Source organism: Aspergillus campestris, assembly GCF_002847485.1.
Source record: "Aspergillus campestris IBT 28561 chromosome Unknown P168scaffold_9, whole genome shotgun sequence".
Classification (NCBI taxonomy): Eukaryota; Fungi; Ascomycota; class Eurotiomycetes; order Eurotiales; family Aspergillaceae; genus Aspergillus; species Aspergillus campestris.
In genome coordinates this window covers 1437569-1458882 of record NW_020194344.1, presented here as the reverse complement: position 1 = coordinate 1458882, position 21314 = coordinate 1437569, and the positions used below count along the sequence as shown (strand labels likewise).

At 51.4% G+C, this 21314-nt stretch overlaps 5 protein-coding genes across 5 annotated transcripts; 3 read left to right on the top strand and 2 right to left on the bottom strand.

Moving 5' to 3' along the window:
- Positions 1–4052: 4052 nt before the first annotated feature.
- On the bottom strand, positions 4053–6770 carry P168DRAFT_291960 (Hsp70 family protein). Its single transcript, XM_024837503.1, has 4 exons — positions 6581–6770; positions 6362–6488; positions 6239–6304; positions 4053–6182 (listed from the first exon to the last, which is right to left on the bottom strand). Exons 1-4 carry the CDS (start codon positions 6605–6607, stop codon positions 4393–4395), a joined length of 2010 nt encoding a protein of 669 aa, XP_024691448.1. The 5' UTR covers positions 6608–6770; the 3' UTR covers positions 4053–4392.
- Positions 6566–6962, bottom strand: P168DRAFT_192672 (uncharacterized protein). Its single transcript, XM_024833031.1, has one exon. It carries the CDS (start codon positions 6885–6887, stop codon positions 6618–6620), a length of 270 nt encoding a protein of 89 aa, XP_024691447.1. The 5' UTR covers positions 6888–6962; the 3' UTR covers positions 6566–6617.
- A 1405-nt stretch (positions 6963–8367) lies between these two features.
- Positions 8368–11392, top strand: P168DRAFT_192607 (uncharacterized protein). Its single transcript, XM_024833030.1, has 5 exons — positions 8368–8718; positions 8789–8857; positions 8923–9399; positions 9462–11126; positions 11177–11392. Exons 1-5 carry the CDS (start codon positions 8693–8695, stop codon positions 11259–11261), a joined length of 2322 nt encoding a protein of 773 aa, XP_024691446.1. The 5' UTR covers positions 8368–8692; the 3' UTR covers positions 11262–11392.
- Positions 11393–12053: 661 nt separating this feature from the next.
- On the top strand, positions 12054–16722 carry P168DRAFT_272416 (SKI complex RNA helicase subunit SKI2). Its single transcript, XM_024835319.1, has 6 exons — positions 12054–12535; positions 12713–15212; positions 15265–15541; positions 15600–15787; positions 15843–16022; positions 16082–16722. The coding sequence occupies exons 1-6, from the start codon at positions 12306–12308 to the stop codon at positions 16580–16582; spliced, it is 3876 nt and encodes a 1291-aa protein (XP_024691445.1). The 5' UTR covers positions 12054–12305; the 3' UTR covers positions 16583–16722.
- A 682-nt stretch (positions 16723–17404) lies between these two features.
- Positions 17405–21112, top strand: P168DRAFT_239522 (putative nonsense-mediated mRNA decay protein (Nmd5); the record flags this gene model as incomplete). The annotated part of the gene is made up of 8 exons (XM_024833672.1): positions 17405–17494; positions 17616–17694; positions 17846–18306; positions 18391–18575; positions 18635–20502; positions 20558–20733; positions 20788–20905; positions 20958–21112. 8 exons carry the CDS (start codon positions 17405–17407, stop codon positions 21110–21112), a joined length of 3132 nt encoding a protein of 1043 aa, XP_024691444.1.
- Between the last annotated feature and the right edge of the window lie 202 nt (positions 21113–21314).

Below are 21314 nucleotides of genomic sequence, written 5' to 3'. Positions count from 1 at the left end.
AGCTTGTTCTGCTGCGCTGCAGGTTGCACGACCGTCAGGGCTCATCCATGATTCCTATTCTTCCCCGGTGCCCTGTCCTCTTGGAGTCTAGGACTGTCTGGGGTGCTGAATAGGTTGATACGAGGTGCTTTTGATCAAGGGAAGAATTGAAACACAATCAAACATGAGATTTGTGTACAAAATATATCAGTCCTGATGATAATTTAAATAGAATAATAATGTATAATATAATCATCGCTGGTTTATCTCTATCCTATTCATATAGACTACAGAGTATGAGAGTATCAGTACTGTTATTGCTTAAAAATTTTCAACCCTTATTAGGAGTTCTTCAGTCCCAATCAATCAATCAATCCATCCCATCGATGGATTTATTAGCTTGGACCCTCCCAATGAAAATCCACTAGGTCACACTAGTGACAAACACAATCAACTCATCGACAACCAAGATTCTGGCCATTCTTGGGTATTTACACGGATTCCTCTAGATCATCTGCTCTTCGGGATCTGTAGCTTGCAGTCTACACCTGGGTAGTCATCTTCAGTCAATGTACCTCCTCGATGGTGTCAACATACATACTACCCCCTAGAAGCATCGAGTACCGCTCACTATCCCAAAAATCCTCCTAGGCATACCTCCCTATCTTCCAAAAGGCGGGAACAGGGAAGAGAAATTCCACTTCACTTCCACTTTCAATATTTTTCTCCCTTTGTTCGTTCAGTGATCGGTTTGTTGGTTTGTTTATTTTCCTGGGAAAACGTCTAATTTATTTTTAGAGGGGTATTCCCCTGAGAACCAATGGGAGTTGGGCGATCTACTAACTTGTATGTAACACATTGAAATGAGAAGGAATGTGGAAGATCATGGAAGATCAGGAAATGTATTGTGTAATGGAGTTTACTTTACTTTTGCTTTTGCTTTTGCCCGGGTGTGACACAGTCAGGACTTGAATTGTTTCACATTGATCTTATCATACCGTAATATATACGGAGTACTATAGAGATGAGTGTGGAAGACTCAATGTCTTGAAAGAGTCAAGGCAAAAAAAAAATACTAGATATGAAATAGAGAAAAAGAAGGAATGAGAAAGAAAGAAGAAAGAAAAAAAGTAATCTAAATGATTGGACCAGAAAGACCCCCAGGAAACGGTCCCAGATAGGTAGAGGTAATAAATACAATAATAAACTGGACCATGACAAGACCAAGTGGAGATAACCAACCCTCGACTGGATTTATTCCTGGAACAATACATTAAAACCAATGTGATCGACAGATAGGAGTTTTGCAGTCAGCTGACAAGCCTATTAGACAGGAAGAGGAAGAACTTGCTCTTTTGTACGCTGCTTACTGGCTGGTTCAATTAGGTTGGAGAGTGTTTCCTCCATGAACCGGAGATCTCCTACTACCACTGCTATTTGGGTAAATAAACAGGTACCAGTTCAACCTCCGACAGTGGACAGGGTAGTGGACACTCCGAATGTTGTTCATTTTCTGTTTTCATCCATCATCCCACCCCGTATTCAGATTTGTATTGATCACGATTACTCTATCTATAATAATAATTATTACCCCTGTCATCACTCGTATCCATGGTTCTCAATCTATCCAACCAACTGTCAAATAGATTAATCTGAATCACCCTCAATCTATCTGGGGTTGAATCCAATCCTATACACCGACCACATGCAATCATTCATCCAGATAAAAGTCTAGCCCATAGAATAGATTTACCCAATGTTCCAAGTTCCAAGTTCCAAATTAATCCAACCCATCTACCAACCTAAAGTAGTCTACCCCAAACACAACCCATCAGAAGTGCAGAACACATCAGAAGTAAACAAAGTACCATCCAGCCCATGCTGCAGCATTCCAATCGGAGCCTTGCCCCATCCCCAGGCCCAGTGGTCTAGTTCGTTCTTCTCGCCACATCTTCCTGGAGTGGGGTGCGCATGAAGGATTGGAACTCGATACATGTGTGTACGCTGCTGATTTGTTCCTTCTTTTCTTCTTCTGCATTGCTGCGCTGCGACTGCTGCTGTTAGTCGTTACTACTGCCGCTGCAAGTGTCTTGGGTGGAGACGACGGGTCTGTGTGAGTCTGTGTGTGCAGCCGATAAGAGCATGGATTATGGACGGTCCTCACCAGTGAAAAGTACAGAGTAAAAAGTCAAATGAATTAAGTAAAAAGTAAATAGTCAACCCTCGAATCAAACGCTGCAGTTATAGATCTCCCTGTCTCGGATCTGGGAAGACATTCCCGTTGGATGAAATCAAGGAGGGAGAGGAGGATTTGTTGGCGGCTTCAGCCAAACTCAATCTACCTATCATTATTAGTCTTACATTCTTTCACCGCCCTGTTGTCCGAGGTAATTTAATTAATTGATTAATAGAGATGGCTTTTACCGATTCGGTGTTATTATTGAAACTAGTTGTGTGTTTGGGGAATCCACTGGATTGATCAGTCAGAAAGGGAGATAAATAAATCAAATAAAACAGTCAAAATAAAACAAAATTGAATAAATAAGAAATAATAAAAAAGGAAAATACAGTATTCCATTCTCCGTCCATTCTCTATTCCCCAAGCATACCTTGCTCCACTCCCTGTGTATCACACAAGTCATCATCCTTCCCCCCCCTTTCACTGGGTAGGTAACTAACCATTTTGCCCACATTCCCCAAATCTTTCATCATTCTTCTTTCATTCCGTTCAAGGTGTGTGTGGGCCGAGTATGAAGCACAATCTTGAGCATTCCATCCACGTCCACGTTGAGCATTGCAGCAGTCTGGATCTACATTCTACAGTAGTCGAGGGGCGAAAATATAAAAAATCAAAATAGAAAAGAATTCGTCAGTCTCACAACAATCCCTGCAAGAATGGCGGGTTCCGGACCTTGAATGGCATCTCCTGCATTAGATATGATTCGCTCCTTGGAGAGAAGACGGAAGTGGGGAGAGACAAGCTGGGTTGATTCAATGGGTAGGTAGGTAATAAATTAATTTATCAGATGCTAAATAGTAAATACTGATAGTAATAACAGTCTTAGTTGAGAGCCAGAACCTACGATCATCAGCGCCTGCTATCTCCCATTGGCAGAGAGGTGATACTGTAGTTTCATGGTTTGTTTAGTTAGTGCAAGGTGTGTTTTAACCCAGTTGAGGTATAGTAGGTTGGATGGAACTTGGACAGCTGGCAATGAATCCAGATCCAACTCTAGACATGGGGTGAAGGATAACCACGAATGATCCTCTGTTTACGCACTTGGAAGCTAGGCACTAGACTACTAACCTAGGAGTAATCTGGTAAGGTCAAACTCTTTCGAAACTGGTTATGGTTATGGTTAGTATGCTCGGGTTGGAGAACATTGGTTAAGCAAGGCAAGGCAAGGCAAGCAGGCAAGCAGGCAAGCAGGCAGGTAGGTAGGTACTTATGGTGCAGTGCGCAACACACATAACATGCATGCCTCTATTCATACATACATACCTAGCTGCCTGCCTACTTCCAAGTTACCTACCTTGGTATCTACCCTCCGACTCGATAGTAGGTACCTACCTACCTACCTACTGATATTCTACCAACCCAGACCTACCTTTGAAAAGGCGGAGAAAAAAAAAAAAAAGTGTAAGGTGGAATTCGAAATAAACCAGCAGGAAGAACTAGTTCCTAATCTAACCCACTGGTCCACCTAACTTGAGCTCTTCATAGCTACTTACCTACCTACTGACTTACCCCTACAATGAGGCGTTCCGGTTCTTGTTTGATGCTGTCGTTTCGGGGCTTGCTTCGGAACTGGTCAACTACCTACCTACTTCACCTGGGTTGCTAACTGGAGGTAAGAATTTATTTAGAATTGTGATGGGCTTGTTTGGTTCGTCTTGACCGGCGAGGTCGGTGGCCCACTTGGATTCTGAACGATTATAGAAGATATGTGCCCGGTTTTGAAGTCTACAAGCAAAACAACGAAGCTACGAAGGGAACCATTTTTGAAGTCGAGAGGAGATTTCCATTTCTATTATCACATGTTCCAAATACCCAGCCCAGCCCAGCCCGTCACATCCTTTTGTGGTTTTTGTAGCCCCCAGCCGTTATATCATTAAGTTACAATGAACTTCCAGGTCTCATTCCACCACCACGGCGGAGTGGACAGCGGAAAATCGGGGGATATGAGAGAAGAAAAAAAAAAGAAAAAAAAAAGAGGAAAGATGAATCCATACAAAAAGAAATGAGAATAGATAATCAAAACACCCGTACACCAGACAATCAGAAACTATCGGTATGTATACATATCATATGCCTGTTAAAAACAAGAGGAAGGAAAGAGACTCTAGGAAAATGCAGAAATACACAACTCCCATCTCGTTCAGAAACAAGATGGTCGTTCAATGGTGGTACACTTAGGCCTTGTTCTCGCCCTGGCCCTCACCCTGGGGGGGCTGCTGCTGCTGCTGCTCGTTCTGGGCCTTGTGCATCTTGTCGAAGAGGGTCAGGCTGGCAGTCTGGAGCTCGTCGGTCTTGGCCTTGAGCTCCTCGGCGGTGGCGGTGCCCTCGCCGGTCTGGTTCTGGGCGACGAACTCGCGGAGAGTACCGATCTTCTCGCGGATCTGCTCGGCCTCGGCCTTGTCCAGACGGTCCTCGAAGTCCTTGAGGGCCTTCTCGGTGTCGTTCAGGACGCTGTCGGCGCGGTTGGCGGCCTCGATGGCGGCCTTGCGCTCCTTGTCCTGCTCGCCGTACTTCTCGGCGTCCTCAACCATGGACTGGATCTCGTTGTCGGACAGACCGGAGCCGGAGGCGATGGTGATCGACTGGTCCTTGTTGGTGGACTTGTCCTTGGCGTGGACGTGGACGATGGAGTCAGCGTCGATGTCGAAGGTGACCTCGACCTGGGGAACGCCACGGTGAGCCGGGGGGATGCCGACCAGCTGGAAGTTGCCGAGCAGCTTGTTGTCACGGACGAGCTCACGCTCACCCTGGAACACCTTGATCTCGACGGCAGTCTGGAAATCGGCGGCGGTCGAGAAGGTCTGGGACTTCTTGGTGGGGATGGTGGTGTTACGGTTGATCAGACGGGTGAAGACACCGCCGAGGGTCTCGATACCCAGGGACAGAGGGGTGACATCGAGCAGCAGAACGTCGGTGACCTCACCGGCCAGGACGGCACCCTGGATGGAAGCACCAATGGCCACAGCCTCGTCGGGGTTGACGGACTTGGCGGGCTCACGGCCGAAGATGGACTTGACGGAGTCGGTGACCTTGGGCATACGGGTCATACCACCGACCAGGATGACATCCTGGATCTCGCTGGCCTGCATGTTGGCATCCTTGAGGGCCTTGCGGACGGGCTCAACGGTGCGGCTGATCAGGGGGTCAACCAGAGACTCGAGGTTGGAGCGAGTCATCTTGAGGTTGATGTGCTTGGCACCGCTGGCATCAGCGGTGATGAAGGGCAGGTTGATCTCGGTCTGGAGAGACGAGGACAGCTCGATCTTGGCCTTCTCGGCGGCCTCACGGATACGCTGGATGGCCATGCGGTCACCGGAAAGGTCGAGACCGGACTCCTTCTTGAACTCGCCGACGATGTGACGGACCAGGTTGATGTCGAAGTCCTCACCACCCAGGTGGGTGTCACCGTTGGTGGACTTGACCTCGAACACACCCTTCTGGATCTCCAGGATGGAGATATCGAAGGTACCACCGCCAAGATCGTAGACGGCGACGATACGGTCAGCCTCCTTCTCCAGACCGTAGGCCAGAGCGGCAGCAGTGGGCTCGTTGACAACACGCAGGACGTTCAGACCGGCGATCTGACCAGCGTCCTTGGTGGCCTGACGCTGAGAGTCGTTGAAGTAGGCAGGGACGGTGACGACGGCGTTCTTGACGGGCTTGCTGAGGTAGTTCTCAGCAGTCTCCTTCATCTTGCCGAGGACGAAACCACCGATCTGCGACGGCGAGTACTTCTGGCCACGGGCCTCAACCCAGGCATCACCGTTGGTGTGCTGGACGATCTTGTAGGGGACCTCCTTGATGTCACGCTGGACCTCGACGTCGGTGAACTTGCGACCGATGAGACGCTTGGTGGCGAACAGAGTGTTCTCAGGGTTGACAACGGCCTGACGCTTGGCGGCGATACCGACCAGACGCTCGCCATCCTGGGCGAAACCAACAACGGAGGGCGTTGTCCGGGCACCTTTTCGTTTTGTCAGCTGCTAGCTCGGGAAGGACAACGGTGATGATCTCCCTTACCTTCGGTGTTCTCAATGATCCTGGGGGTCTTGCCCTCCATGATAGCAACAGCCGAGTTGGTGGTACCTGTAGATTCTCATTAGATCCTGATGTTAAATCCTAACCTAGACGCATTGAACTTACCCAGATCAATACCGATAACCTGACCCTTCACCTTCTCCTCACCACCTTCCGTCGAGTTCCATCTCCGGAAAGGAGTGCTGGGAGCTCTGAAGGCAGGCGACCGCGCCAGGGTAGCGGCGCGAGGGATCTATAAGAAGACACCATCAGTTTATGTTCTGCATTGCGCTCTGTGTTGCGCATGATGTATGGTGTTGTGTCTGCAGGGACGATGGAACTTACCGCACGGCAAAAACGAGAGGGCAACATAGTGAGCTGATTAAAATAAATAGTACAAAAAAATTAGAGAAGTAGAGAACACTCCGGTCGACTCAATCGAAGGGAGTGAAGGATGAATGAGGGAGGATAGGATGAGAGGTGAAGGGGGTGGAGAGGAGGATGGGAGAGTGAAATGTGAAGGAAGACAAGATTTTTTTCCCGGCGCGATTTCTGGGGGAGGAAAAACGTAAAAGAAGGGGAGACGGAAAATTGCCCGGAGAGCTTCGGCCCGGTTCGTCGAAGTTGGTAGAATCAGTGACCGCCTGGGCATCTGGGTCACGTTTCACCCAATGACACCTGACCGCAGAGCTCCTTCAGACCGCCGTAGTTGCCGAGCCAATCCGCCACCCAATGATCACGCATCATTTCCCAGTTCAATGTTTTCCTGTCTCCACCAGGATATCCGCCACTCGAAGGTGCTAGGAACTTCGATTTAGAGAACTGGACGGGTTATACGGAGCCAGGATACCTTACTTCCTGATATATACTGTACGATGGTTTCCCTATCAATCTTGAATATCCTCATGATTACTCGAGTTGAACACCCAGTCTATTTCATGTCCCAGGTCGACTTCCGTATCCCCGAGTGATCTCCGGGTCCTTCCCATGTCGTGACGTCGTAATTGAGATTTACGTGTTGCTCGGGCCTAATGCTGACCGAGGATCAATCACATCGATCGTATCGATTCTACGGAGTACACAACTATCTATATCGATTATATCTTTAGTGCATTTGAGACCTGTGAAAAGGGCAGAACGAAAAGGTAGAAGTTAGAAGGGAATGAAAGGAGTAAAAAGGAATAAAAAGCAATTCCAATTGTGGTTGCGATGTTTAATATGCTCTACGTCACCATTCCACCGTGTTATGGATCTGGTAAAGTACCTCGGTCATTTGAGAATATATATCCACCCGATCGCTATCGGGTACTCTGTATAAGAATTCTCTTATAGATTCTGCCATAGGTATCTCTAAGGATCATAGATATATAAACACTATAGCACTTGTTTATAGTCTTACTTTTATATCATATGCTCTATTCAAGCATAACTGAATATTTTTACCAACCGACCGTGATATATACAGAGTGTGGTAGCAGGCTGAATAATCATGAGGTTTTTCAGTGCCTGAGGCTGCAACGACACAGCTTATCATCAACACCTCAAAGTTCAGGCACGCGCGATGATCATCATCAATTAGAGTTCTCATCGAATGGATGGTGCGATCGGACTCCAAAGAAAAGTATAAGGTACCTGTTATACTCAGTACTTTACAGTTATTTAAACAAGATATTGGAGTTGAGATCCATATCCTCTGTTCATATGGACGGATTCAATAGTCGATTCAATTTGACAATTGTAATAGCTACCTTCCAACCACCCTCTAAGCCAAAGTTTCTAGCCACCCCCTCTGGCACGATTCCATGACAGGGTGGCTCACCACAGTTGACCAAGCAGTGGAATGTCACCTCATTGACTATAGAGAAAGAAACCCTGGAACGGAAGAGAGACTCGACAGCCTTGACCGCATTCGCCCTCCATCAGGTTCCCCGGATTGAGAGTGACCTTACGTCATCCGCACTCCCCAAGCCTTGAACAGCACAAGAGAGAGTAACTTGGGTGAAATAGCTAGCCGGAAGCGGTTGATAGTAAGTGGTGAACGATAAGCCGCAGCGATGATCTCTACGGTGTGGAATTAAGCTGTGTTGGACTTCGATCTCGCTGTCTCCTTCTTCTACCATTCCTTTAATCTTCTACTACTACTACGATTCATATTATTAGTACAATCATCTTGGTTATCATCTTCATACTCATCTATTACTATTGTGACTATCATCGTCATTAGGGTGGAGAGACTGACAATTGCAACGCATTGATTGCCTCCCATATCCTCTCCCTTTCTACCTCTTATCAACCACCTCATAACTTCACCCTGCCCATCAGACCCTTTTCTTGGGCTCCTTTTCTCTTTGTTCGGTCCCCTTATATATACAGTCTTGCCAGTCGGATCTGCAACGGTGTTCATCCTTGTTAACATCGCTTTTAACAATGTCACGCGTGTCTTGAGATTACCAATTCATGATGACTACAGATTCAGCACTCTCGTGAGTTCCCGATCAGCTGATGGCATCGCCGATTCACCGTCCAAGCGCTAATGTCGCCCGGTCAAACTAGGTACCATCCGACCGACTCCCTGATCCTTCCGACCAAGCGACGCTTCTTCCCTTTTAGAATTCCCAACTTGTCTGTCCCCCAGTTCCACCGTCAGATCTCCGAGGAGGCGTTGGCGCGAGCTGACGATCATGCAGTCATCTCCAGCTACACCATTACATCAGCACCGCCGACCCCGATAGGATCTACGCCGTCGTCGACCGAGTCGTCTATGCAATCCACATATCGGCCCGAAAACGAGAGACAATAGCCGTGATTCCGTTCGAGCCAAGATGTCTTGCCGCTGGATACGGCTGGATTGGTGTCGGGGGCTCCGATAATGGGGAGTGCGCTTTCATCGAGATCGCCGATCGGGGAGTGCGCGTTCAGGAAGAAACGCCGGCGCCACAAGGTTCGGATGTGGATAGTACACTTCCGATCGACCTTGAGTCGCCCCTAAGGGCATCTTCCGGACCGGCCGATCCAGAGATGGCGTCGGCCCGTGACGCCGGTCGGAGGCCGTTGCCGGATGTGCAGCTGCACAAGTTCGGCGGCAGCATTGTTAATTCGGTGACGGTGCATCGTATACCGGGCGACGACAAAGCGTTGGCAGACGAGGACTTTATGGTCCTGAGGTATGATACGGAACTTGGTTCTATCGGCATCAGACATCTGCTAATCGATTTCCGACCTGTAGCAATAATGACAAAACGGTCACCGTGTACTCGTTGACACGCTCCAAAGTTCTCAAGGTTCTGCACCATCCCTATTACATGAACTATGCGATCATGTCGCCCGATTCGAATATGCTCGTCGCGGTTGGAGACGAGCCCCGTGCGTATTTCTACGACGTTACCCGCGATTTTGAAACTACTGTTCGGACAGACAACGGCCAAAAGCTTACTGGTTGGAAGTTCGACCTTCTGCGCAGTGTAGAGATGGATATTGGCGGCACGCGCTTCGATGACGGATGTTGCTTTACGATCGCATTTTCCCAGTTCAGCCGACATTGCGCTATTGGGTCGCAGTCGGGCGTCATCACTGTATTTGATGTTAAAACGCTGCGCGATGTTGTCGGAGAGCCAGAGGGGAGGAACTCTGTGATGTGCAACTTCAACTCGTCCCGGCTTTATTGCAATGGTGGTGCCGTGCGATGCATGGCATTCGCTCCCGAGCCTTGGGATCTTTTGGTCTGGCTCGAGGACAAGGGCCGAGCCGGCATTGCCGATGTTCGCCAGGCATTTACGCGCAGGCAGGTCCTTCAGTTGGACTTCAACGACCCAGAGGTTGAAGAAGTCCGTACGGAACCGCTCTTAGATGATGCCATAGGGCTGGGGCTCGATCTCGATGGTCGACCGATTCTTGAGCCACGTACTGAAATGGACGCAACAGAGCGGGCAGTTCTCGATACTTTGGAGAGCTCACCGAATGAACCAGGAGACGGGACGCCAGACCACCCGCTACTGCACGATTCTTTGGTACAAGATCTCACCGAACGAGAGAGGTTGATTGTGGAATTCTTGAATACCGCACGCTGGTCATCGAGGCTGGAAGAAGGGTTGACAGAGCGGCGGCTTGCTAGAAGCAATGTCCACCCGCCTCCTGCGCCTCGGCCCCGATTTCAACCTAGCACAGACAATCCCGCCCGACCTTCTCGTCCTACATCGCCTCCCCGTTCCGGGGACAGCCCTCGTGACCTATCAGGCGCAGGTCCTTCTTCAGCCCGTCCAGGGGGCGGTGATCGACGACCGGGCGGAAGAAACCAACACGCTGGAGCGCCACCGCGAAGTGATGTCGAGTCCGATAGCCAAACGCCGGAGACGACGGCCTCCCAGGCAGATCCCCAGCCAAGTATTACACTTAGCTGGACTGCTTCGCCCTCAGAACTGCAGGGTACCACGTTGGAGATGCCACCGCGCGCCGCTGATCCGTCCTCGCGTGATACGAGCAGTTCCAGCAACGAAAGTAGCAACGGAAGTCGTCCCTCCGTGAACTTTGATTATTCAAATACTACCCCCGATCTTTTCACTCGCACGAGGGCCTTCTACCAGCGAGATCGACAGGATGCCACCCCTGAGCCTAGATATGAGTCGCCACGTTTGTCAAACTCGGAGCTCAGGACAAACGTGGCCGCGGAGCGTATCCGGCGGCAGCGTCAGATCATCAACGAAGCGCAGAGTCGACATCTCCAGCGCGAGCAACGGTACCGACAGCAGCTTATGGGCTTTGACCAGTCCCGCGCTCCTCGGTGGACCCGGAGCGCCATCAACGAAGTTTCTGGTAGAGGTCTGGGGGCTCTACACCGAGACCAAGATTCCGGGAGCACCGCTGGGCTTGGGTGGGGCGCAGATGGGAGAACCTTGTAAGTCTCACATATCAACTAGGAAGAAACGATGACTGACTTGACCCCAGATATGTCGCAACCGTGGACGGTATCTTTGAATTCCAGGTCAATATCATGGATCGGAAAACGTTCCCTACCATCACTTATCGCTAAAGGGTACCCCATGTGCTAGTACTGCATGGTCTTTAGTCACTACCAATTTGCAACTCGACTGATCCCCTTACGACCTCAATGCTTGCAGTTCTCGAAATGATATACCGGCCCTTTCCCGAGTATTCTTGGGTTGATAAGACCTGATCAACATTGAACTAATCGGGTCATTGGCGTTCAGAATTGTTGTTCACTCCATCATTTTGCAAGGCTTTCTTTCTTTCTTTCTTTCTTCTTGTTGTTTGTTTCTTTTTTTGGACATGCATTAGCTCGTCATCTTGGGAGCGTTTTTTTGCACGGTCGGGTTCCTCTTCCAGGTTGCATATGTCTGTGGCGTCGGGGTGGGTTTAACGCGAGGGCGGGTCATAAAGGGATCATGATAATCAGGTACATGGGCATGGAATAAAAGTCTAGGTTTTGTCTTATCTATATTGAGCATTCGTAGGCCTGTGTTGTTGGTATGGGAAGGATGCATGCTGAAAAGCACAGAAGGGAGGGGAAAAGGTACTAACTAGACTGGTGAGCTACGCGATTCAACTTTCAGTCCTAGAAGATGAAGGTGTCTGCATGTATGTATTCTATAAAGACCATCTCATACGAAATATCGATCGCAAGACCCTGTAGAAGTGAAGATCTAAGCTAGCTACCACGTTAGAAAGTCAAGGCGGTAGCTCAAGCTGAGTCCCCACACGACGTCAGTGGTATTGTGTGAGAACCGCTGCCGCCCGCCGCTAACACGCCCGCTCTGCGAATGATGTCTGTCCCTCTTTCCTTCCTTCTGCCAACCAATTTGCACTTCTACCCCTCTTGCTTTGCTCGTTGTCATAACACTCTTTTGGCTTATATTGGTAAATCCGAGTTATTGATCACATTCTTTCCTGTCTGGGGCGTTCAGCTAAGGTCGTATCGCCCCGCAGATCCTGAGCCCGACTCCCAAGAAACAGACCACTCACTGGTGCGATCAAAGCTCTGCTTGGGCTTGGAGTGCCTTCAATCCTAGCTCTCATATCTGTTTGAAGGCGGTTTCAACCACTCAGCGCCTACGAAATGGAGGAAACTCTCGCCTCGACTCTGGCCAATCTGAATCTTAACGCCCAGAACCTTGACGCGGCGGCCTTCGACGCCCGGATCGCCGACGAAGAGAATGGCTCGTATCAGAGCCAAGGACCTCGACAGAGGAAGCGCCAAACCGCAGCTGATTTGAAGGACGAGCTCGAGACCGAGTTTCTGTCGCCGTCATCGAATTTTAGCCCTGATTGGCTGAATCGACTCCAAAGGTGCTGCTTGCCTTGCTACCGTTTGCTTGCTTTTGCTTGATGTGCTTGTCCCTGTTTGTGTCGCGGCCAATGGCCGTCTTTTTTGTATTCTTTGTTGTCTGTGTGATGAGGCTGTGTGGGGAGAATCTGCTAGCGCAATAGTCTGACATTTATTGATCGTTACTGACCGTCTATTAGGAGGTGGGATGTCTCAGCGGACTACACGGACCTTTTCGAGGTAGCACCTACTCAAACGCGAACCGTCGTCCGATTCGACCGTGAAGGTCTGGAGGGACGTGTTACCGGCTACCATGAGGTTACTGTCCCCGCCACCAGCGCGACTGCTAAAAACTCCACGTCTCTGCTCCGTCGCCCGGCCGGGCGCGCGGACTTCGTTCGAGGCGCGGCGGGGTTCTTCCCCTTTGCGCCGGGTGGATTGGAAGGGGTCGAAGCGATAGCTGAAATGGAGTCCGAGACGCAGGAGGCGGATCAGCCGCGATTTGGCGGGAAGAACGCAGGGCTCGATCGGATTATTAACTTCGGAGCTGATGGTGGGCTCTTGGAAGAAGCGCCTGGGTTTTCGCGCGGAATTAAATTCGACGAAGCGAAGACTAAGGAAGCTGCAGAGGGTGATGAGGAAGTCGAGCATGTGCTTCAACAGGAGGAGAGCGAATTCCCTGTGGAGCAGGATGAGGCTGCGTCGGATGTTGAAGGAGGGGTGAAGATCGAAGATGAAGGGGATGATAGTGGGGAGGAGGAAGATATTGACTCGTTGCTGCCAGTTGAATTCCCTTCGTTTGAGCCGCGCGCTCCACTGTTTGGAGGTGCCCAAAGAAAGGGAGGCAGGGAGTGGGCGCATGTTGTCGATGTCAACAAAGACATTCCAAATTTCGGCGACCTCGTCCCTGATATGGCTCGTGAGTGGCCGTTCGAGTTGGATACCTTCCAGAAAGAAGCCGTGTATCATCTCGAGGGCGGCGATTCTGTTTTCGTCGCAGCCCATACCTCAGCTGGAAAGACGGTCGTCGCCGAATATGCCATTGCTCTGGCCGCTAAGCACATGACGAAGGCGATATACACCTCTCCGATCAAAGCGCTGAGCAACCAGAAATTCCGAGACTTTAGGACCGAATTTGACGACGTCGGAATCCTCACGGGAGATGTTCAAATAAACCCGGAAGCGAGCTGCTTGATCATGACCACGGAGATCTTGCGCAGTATGCTTTACCGCGGAGCGGACTTGATCAGAGATGTCGAGTTCGTGATCTTTGACGAAGTGCACTATGTGAACGACCTTGAACGAGGTGTTGTCTGGGAAGAAGTCATCATTATGCTTCCAGAGCATGTCACCTTGATCCTCCTCTCTGCCACCGTCCCCAACACCCAGGAATTCGCCTCGTGGGTCGGCCGTACCAAGAAGAAGGACATCTATGTCATTTCAACCGCCAAACGGCCGGTTCCGCTAGAGCACTATCTCTGGGCTGGTAAAAGCAAGCACAAGATTGTAGACTCAAACAAGAGGTTCCTGGAAGGCGGCTGGAAAGAAGCGGACGACTCGATCTCGGGTAGAGACAAGGTCAAGGCTCAAAAAGCCGCTGAAGCGCAAGCTCAGTCCCAGGCCGCCAGAGGAGGCAACCAAGGAAGAGGACGTGGCCAAGCTCCCGGCAGAGGAGGCGCGCGAGGCAATGCACAGCGCGGGGGTGGTCAACGAGGCAGAGGAGCGCCATCCAACCGTGGGTCGGGGAATATCGCGCGTACAGGGCGAGGCGGAGGGCGGACGACGGCCGCCCAAGACAAGACCATTTGGGTGCAACTTGTGCAACATCTTCGCAAAGAAAACCTGCTCCCGGGGTGTATTTTCGTGTTCTCTAAAAAGAGATGCGAGGAGAATGCCGATTCGCTGTCGAACCAGGACTTCTGTACCGCCTCCGAGAAGAGTCTGATCCACATGTTTATCGAGAAATCGTTGACTCGCCTGAAGCCCGAGGATAGGGTGCTCCCGCAAATTCGCCGGCTGCGCGATTTGCTGAGCAGGGGTATCGCTGTTCATCACGGAGGCCTTCTGCCAATCATGAAGGAGGTTGTCGAAATCCTGTTCGCGAAATCCTTGGTCAAGGTCTTGTTCGCCACGGAGACGTTTGCCATGGGGCTGAACCTTCCCACTCGCACGGTGGTCTTCTCTGGATTCCGTAAACACGATGGAAAGTCGTTCCGGGATCTGTTGCCGGGTGAATATACGCAGATGGCTGGGCGCGCTGGGCGGAGAGGTCTCGATACCGTTGGTTATGTGATTATCGTGAACCCCGGTAAAGACGAAGCGCCGCCGGCAGGTGCTTTGAGGAAGATGATTCTGGGCGATCCCACCAAGCTTCGGTCTCAGTTCCGGCTTACGTACAATATGATTCTGAACCTCTTGCGTGTGGAAGCTTTGAAGATCGAAGAGATGATCAAGCGAAGCTTCAGCGAGAATGCCACCCAGGCTCTGCTCCCTGAGCATGAGAAACAGGTCCAGCTGTCGGAGGCTAGCTTGGCGAAGATTAAGCGCGAGCCTTGCGATATCTGTGACATCGATCTTTTGGCCTGTCACGAGGCTGTCATTGAGTATGAGCGGCTTACCTGTGAGCTCCATGTCGGGCTCCTCTCTTCTCCTGTCGGGAAACGCTTATTCATGCCAAAGCGATTGATTGTCTACCGGAAGGTACGTGGGGGATTGCCGTACTAGTATGGCCCGTTTGCTAATTGCTGGCTAGGACGGATCACGAACGGCTGGTGTCATCATACGAGAGATCGGGGGTGGTGCTACGCCTAATATACAGGTCCTCGAGATCGGCAAGCTGAGCAGCAAGCGACACCCGAGTGACATTCTTCCCTTCCTCCCGAAATTCCGCTCCATGCTACAGTCTCTGCCCACAAGCGCCAGCGATATGACGTTGAAAGTCTTCAAGATCCCGCTCACGGACCTGGAGTGTGTCACCAACACCGTTGTCAAACTGGGAGGGCCCGCGTGGTACCTGAACATCAAGAAAGGTCGGTTGGCTTTCCTACACCGGGGGCTAGGCTAGGCTGGACTAACACCGGATTACAGAAGCGGTTAAGTTCGCGGATAAAGAATTGTCCAAGCTGTGCGCGTCGTGGACGACCCCTGTCTGGGACGAGATTGACTGGGCTCGGATTAAAGAGCTGCAGGTGAGGGATGTTTTGGAGAAGCGACAGGCGCAGGCGACTCTGGCTCAGTCTTGTCGATGCTTGCAATGTCCGGATTTCGTGAAACATGTGAGTAGCAGCCCGAGCGACTGGATTGGAGGGAACAACGGCTGACGGCTAGTAGTTTGAGATGCAACACGACGAGTGGCATGTTAAGGAGAACATTTCGCAGTTGAAGCAGCTTATGTCCGATCAGAATCTCCAGCTTTTGCCGGATTATGAACAGCGGATTCAGGTGTTGAAGGATTTGGGCTTCGTTGATGAGAGTTCTCGCGTGCAGCTGAAGGGTAAAGTGGCGTGTGAGGTATGTTGTGCATATTTCAGAGAGCGGGAACAGTCTAGATGCTAATGTTGTGCACACAGATTCACTCAGCAGACGAGCTCGTGTTAACAGAATTGATCCTCGAGAACGTCCTCGCCGAGTACGAGCCCGAGGAGATCGTCGCCCTCTTGTCAGCGTTCGTCTTCCAAGAGAAGACAGAGAACGACCCGACCCTCACCCCCCGTCTCGAAAAGGGCAAGAAGGCCATCGTGCGGATCTCAGAGAAGGTCAACGACTTCCAGATCCAACACCAGGTGATCCAGTCCAGCGAAGACAGCAACGACTTCGCCAGCCGGCCGCGGTTCGGCCTGGCGGAGGTAGTCTACGAATGGGCCAAGGGCATGTCCTTCAACCGCATCACGGACCTGACGGACGTGATGGAGGGGACGATCGTGCGGACGATCACCCGTCTGGACGAAACGTGCCGCGAGGCCAAGAATGCAGCCAAGCTGGTGGGCGATCCCACGCTGTATAATAAGATGCAGCAGGCGCAGGAGCTGATCAAGCGGGATGTGATTTTTGCGGCTTCCTTGTATATGTAGGGAGCACTTGGCACTTCTTTCGGTACATACTACAAGATACCTAGTACTAGACTCTAGATACCTATGGTGAATAGATGGGGCGATGGGAAGCCACGTGGAGGCTGGGTTAATTGAGTTGATTGTTTGATCCTTTGGACTTGGTCTCATTGGGTGTTTGGGCTGGTTTATACTCTCGGTGGAGATACTGGAGAATTGAGGCCACACCGATAGGAGAATGCCAAGGATGGGATAGATTTTTATTTGATCCACCTCCACAAATACATTCACAATTCAATATTCATGTACGGAGGATGTTCGTAGGTAGAAAAATAAGAATCAAATAATCAAATAATACTTAGGTTCAGGGGCAAAAATAAAAAATATTGATAATCATTGATAGTGAAAAATCAGGGCTGTGATTAGCTGGGATAGACGCGGGGCGAGAAAAAGCACGAGCACCACGGAAGTTAACTAAGGTGGGAAATTCAGACCAAACCAAACCAAATCAAACCAAACCCGAACTTTTGCAATCTTGCACACTGTTCAATCTTTGAACTTCTTCTTCTTCTCTCTCTCTCTCTCTCTCTTCCTCTCCACCCCACTGTTACTTCATCTCTCCCTCTCTCTCCCCTCTCATTCCCCTCAGTCTCTCCCCTGGGAATCTTCTTTTTTTTTCTTCCCTTCGCCCCGCCTGGTTCCCCCCCCTCACCAATCTCCTGGTTGATCATCGTACAGTGGGGAACTCTTTCCTTTTCTTTCTTTTCTTTTTCCCTTTCTTTCTTTTTTTGGGGTGTCTGATTATCTATCTTCTTTCTTCCTCCTGGGGGTCGTTGTTGGTGCGAAATGGACGTGCCTGCACTTCGAGACCGCATACAGTCTACCCTCGACGCAAATGCGGATATTCGCCGTCAGGCCGAGTTGGACTTGAAATATGTACGTTGTGGAGGAGGCTTTTCTCGATGAGCGCCTGTCGAATAGGGTACCTCACGGGGTATCTATCTATCTCCGTTGCGAAACATCGACTAATCTCTCTTTTTTTTTTTTAACTATCTAGGCCGAGTCCCAAGCCGGTTTTATAAATGCGCTGTTGGATATTCTGCAGGGAGAGCAAAATAATGCCGTTCAACTGTCGGGTAATGCTGCTTTCCCCCATCCTTCCCCGCCGATGTCTCACTTCGATGAGGGTCATCGTGATCGTCTGATTTCGTCGTCTTGTGATGGGTTCCGGTCTACACGACTATCCCGTGTCTTCATGTCATGTCTAACGCGCTGTTTCCTCTTTAGCCGGTGTCTACCTGAAGAACCGCATCAACCGCGGTTGGTCTACGGTGGAGGATAACCCGCTGCGCACGCCCATCTCCGACGCCGAGAAGCCCGGATTCCGAGAGAGGTTGATTCCGGCATTGGCCTCGACGCCTCCGAACGTTCGCGCCCAGCTCGTCCCGCTTCTGCAGAAGATCCTCCAACATGACTTCCCCGAGCAGTGGCCCGGGTTCCTGGACATCACGCTCCAGCTGCTCAGTGCCAACGATGCCAATTCGGTCTATGCGGGTCTGCAATGTCTGCTGGCCATCTGCCGCGTCTACCGATTCAAGGCTGGGGAAAAGAGGGAGGAATTCGACAAGATCGTCGAGCATACGTTCCCGCAGCTGCTGAACATCGGTATGAAGTTGGTCGATGAGGAAAGCCTGGAGGCCGCGGAGATGCTCCGGATTGTGGTCAAATCTTTCAAACATGCTATTTGTGTGGGTGCACATCGTGAACTTGCGATCCCCTTGTACTTCTCGGGGGAGGGAAAGATGTCGCGGCTGACTGGTGCGCGTTATTAGTTCGAGCTGGCGCCTCATCTGCAGTCGCAGCAGGCCACCGTCGATTGGTGCACGTTGTTCTTGAGGATCATCGCCAAGGAGCCCCCGGCCTGCTCCATGTTGGAGTCCAAAGAGGAGCGGGAACTCAACCACTGGTGGAAGTGTAAGAAGTGGTCCTACGCCAACTTGAACCGTCTCTTCATCAGGTGCGTGGTCCCTTACTGCAATGGCTCCCTTGACCCGTCTAATCCTTCTCTCTTGGTAGATACGGCAATCCGACGACGATGACCAAGTCGAGCACCCCCGATTACACTCAATACGGCAAGGCGTTCATCAGCACCTTTGCCCCCGAAATCCTCAAGGGGTACCTGCAGGAGATCGAGAAATGGGTCTCCAAGGGCCAGTGGTTGAGCAGCTCCGCGCTCGCCTACACCTTGGTGTTCCTGGAGGAGTGTGTCAAGCCCAAGGCCATGTGGGATCACCTGAAGGAGCACATGGAGAACCTGGTCGCTCACTTCATCTTCCCCATCCTCTGCCAATCCGATGAGGACATCGAGCTGTTCGAGACCGACCCCTCCGAATACCTCCACCGCAAGCTGAACTACTACGAGGAAGTCTCGTCTCCCGACATCGCCGCGACCAACTTCCTGGTGGCGCTCACCAAGAACCGAAAGAAGCAGACCTTCTCGATCCTGACCTTTGTCAATGGCGTCGTCAGCAAGTACGAGGCTGCGCCGGAGGACCAGAAATTGCCGCGGGAGAAGGAGGGTGCGTTGCGGATGATCGGCTCCCTGTCTTCGGTGATCTTGGGCAAGAAGAGTCCGATCGCGGACCAGGTCGAGTACTTCTTCGTGCGCCACGTTTTCCCCGAGTTCCGCAGCCCCCACGGATTCCTCAGGGCCCGTGCCTGCGACACCCTGGAGAAGTTCGAGCAGCTGGATTTCAGCGACCCGAACAACCTCATGATCATCTACCGGAACATCCTCGAGTCGATGACGGACCCCGAGTTGCCCGTCCGGGTCGAGGCGGCCCTGGCCTTGCAGCCCCTCATCCGACACGACATCATCCGGACCTCGATGCAGCAGAACATCCCCCAGATCATGCAGCAGCTTCTGAAGCTGGCCAACGAGGTCGACGTGGATGCGCTGGCCAACGTGATGGAGGACTTTGTCGAGGTCTTCTCCGCCGAACTCACGCCGTTCGCCGTGGCCTTGAGCGAGCAGCTGCGCGACACCTACATGCGTATTGTCGGCGAGCTCCTCGAGCGCAACGCCGCCAAGGGCGACGAGGATGCGTATGGCGATTTCCTGGATGACAAGAGCATCACCGCGCTGGGTGTTTTGCAGACGATCGGGACTCTCATCCTGACCCTCGAAAGCACGCCCGACGTGTTGCTGCACCTCGAGACGATCCTCATGCCCGTGATCAGCATCACGCTCGAGAACAAGCTGTACGATCTGTACAACGAGGTGTTCGAGATCATCGACAGCTGCACGTTTGCGTCCAAGCACATCTCGCCGACCATGTGGCAGGCGTTCGAGCTCATCCACAAGACCTTCAAGGCTGGCGCCGAGCTGTACCTGGAGGACATGCTGCCCGCCCTGGACAACTACGTGGCGTACGGCTCCGACATGATGGTTCAGAACCCGGCCTACATGGCCGCCATTGTCAGCATGGTCGAAGACATCTTCGGCGACGAAAAGGTCGGCGGCGTGGACCGGATCTGCGGATGCAAGCTGGCGGAGACCGTGATGCTGAACCTCCGCGGCTACATCGACCAGTACATCCCTCTCTTCATCGAGATGCCCATGCGCGTCATCGACACCGGGGATGCCAGCACCAAGTCCTACCGCATCCACCTGATCGAGATGGTCATCAACGCCATCTACTACAACCCCGTCCTCAGTCTGCAGGTCCTGGAAGCCAAGGACATGACCAACAAGTTCTTCAGCACCTGGTTCTCCAACATTGACAACTTCCGACGGGTGCACGACAAGAAGCTGTCGATCGCGGCGATCAGCTCGCTCTTGACGCTGAAGGGTAACGATGTCCCGCCGAGTGTGCAGCAAGGCTGGCCTAGGTTGCTCCAGGGCGTGACGAGGCTCTTCCAGACGCTGCCTGCCGCTCTCAAGAGTATGTTATTACCGTATATTGACCCTTTATATCTGTATACTAACTTATCTTTCAGGTCGCGAGGATGCCACGAAAGAATCCGACTTCACGTATGACGACGAGGAGGGCGAGGAAGATGAGGAAGACTGGGATGGGGAGATCGAATGGACCGACCAGGATGAGACCGAAGGTGGCCTCGACGGGGATGTTGCCGACGAGGGCGCCGCCTATCTGGATTTCTTGAACAAAGAGGTGAGACTGCTTAACCAATGGTCGCATACAGCCGGCTCTAACGGGATACCACAGGCACAGAAATTCGGGTCATTCGCCGACGACGATGACGAAGAGATGGACGAGGAGAGCCTCCTCGAGACGCCTCTGGACAAGATCGAGCCGTACAGCCTGTTCAAGCACGTCTTCATGAGTATGTGATGTTTTTCGAGAGTGAAATGTATACCGCTAACTCAGTATCACAGACCTCCAGCAGGAGCAGCCCCAGCTGTACGAGAACCTGACCAAGGTCCTCGACCCGAACGAGCAGCAGATCCTGCAGGGTGTCTTCCACGAGGCAGACGCCAAGCTGGCTGCTGCGAACGAAGCTGCCGCCATGGCGACGAACGGAAACCAATAGACAGCGTTTGAATAAGCGAAAAAGAGACGAGCAAAAATAAGAAAAGAAAATTGTGAAGAAAGAGTGCAGACGACCAGAAGAATGAAAAATGACAAAAGAAACAAAAAAAGCAACTCACCAAAAAAAGACGGGTGGAGCAAGTCAACGAGACGAGCCAGTTGACTTGCTGGGCCTTTGAGCATGGTTATAGCGATGATTTGGT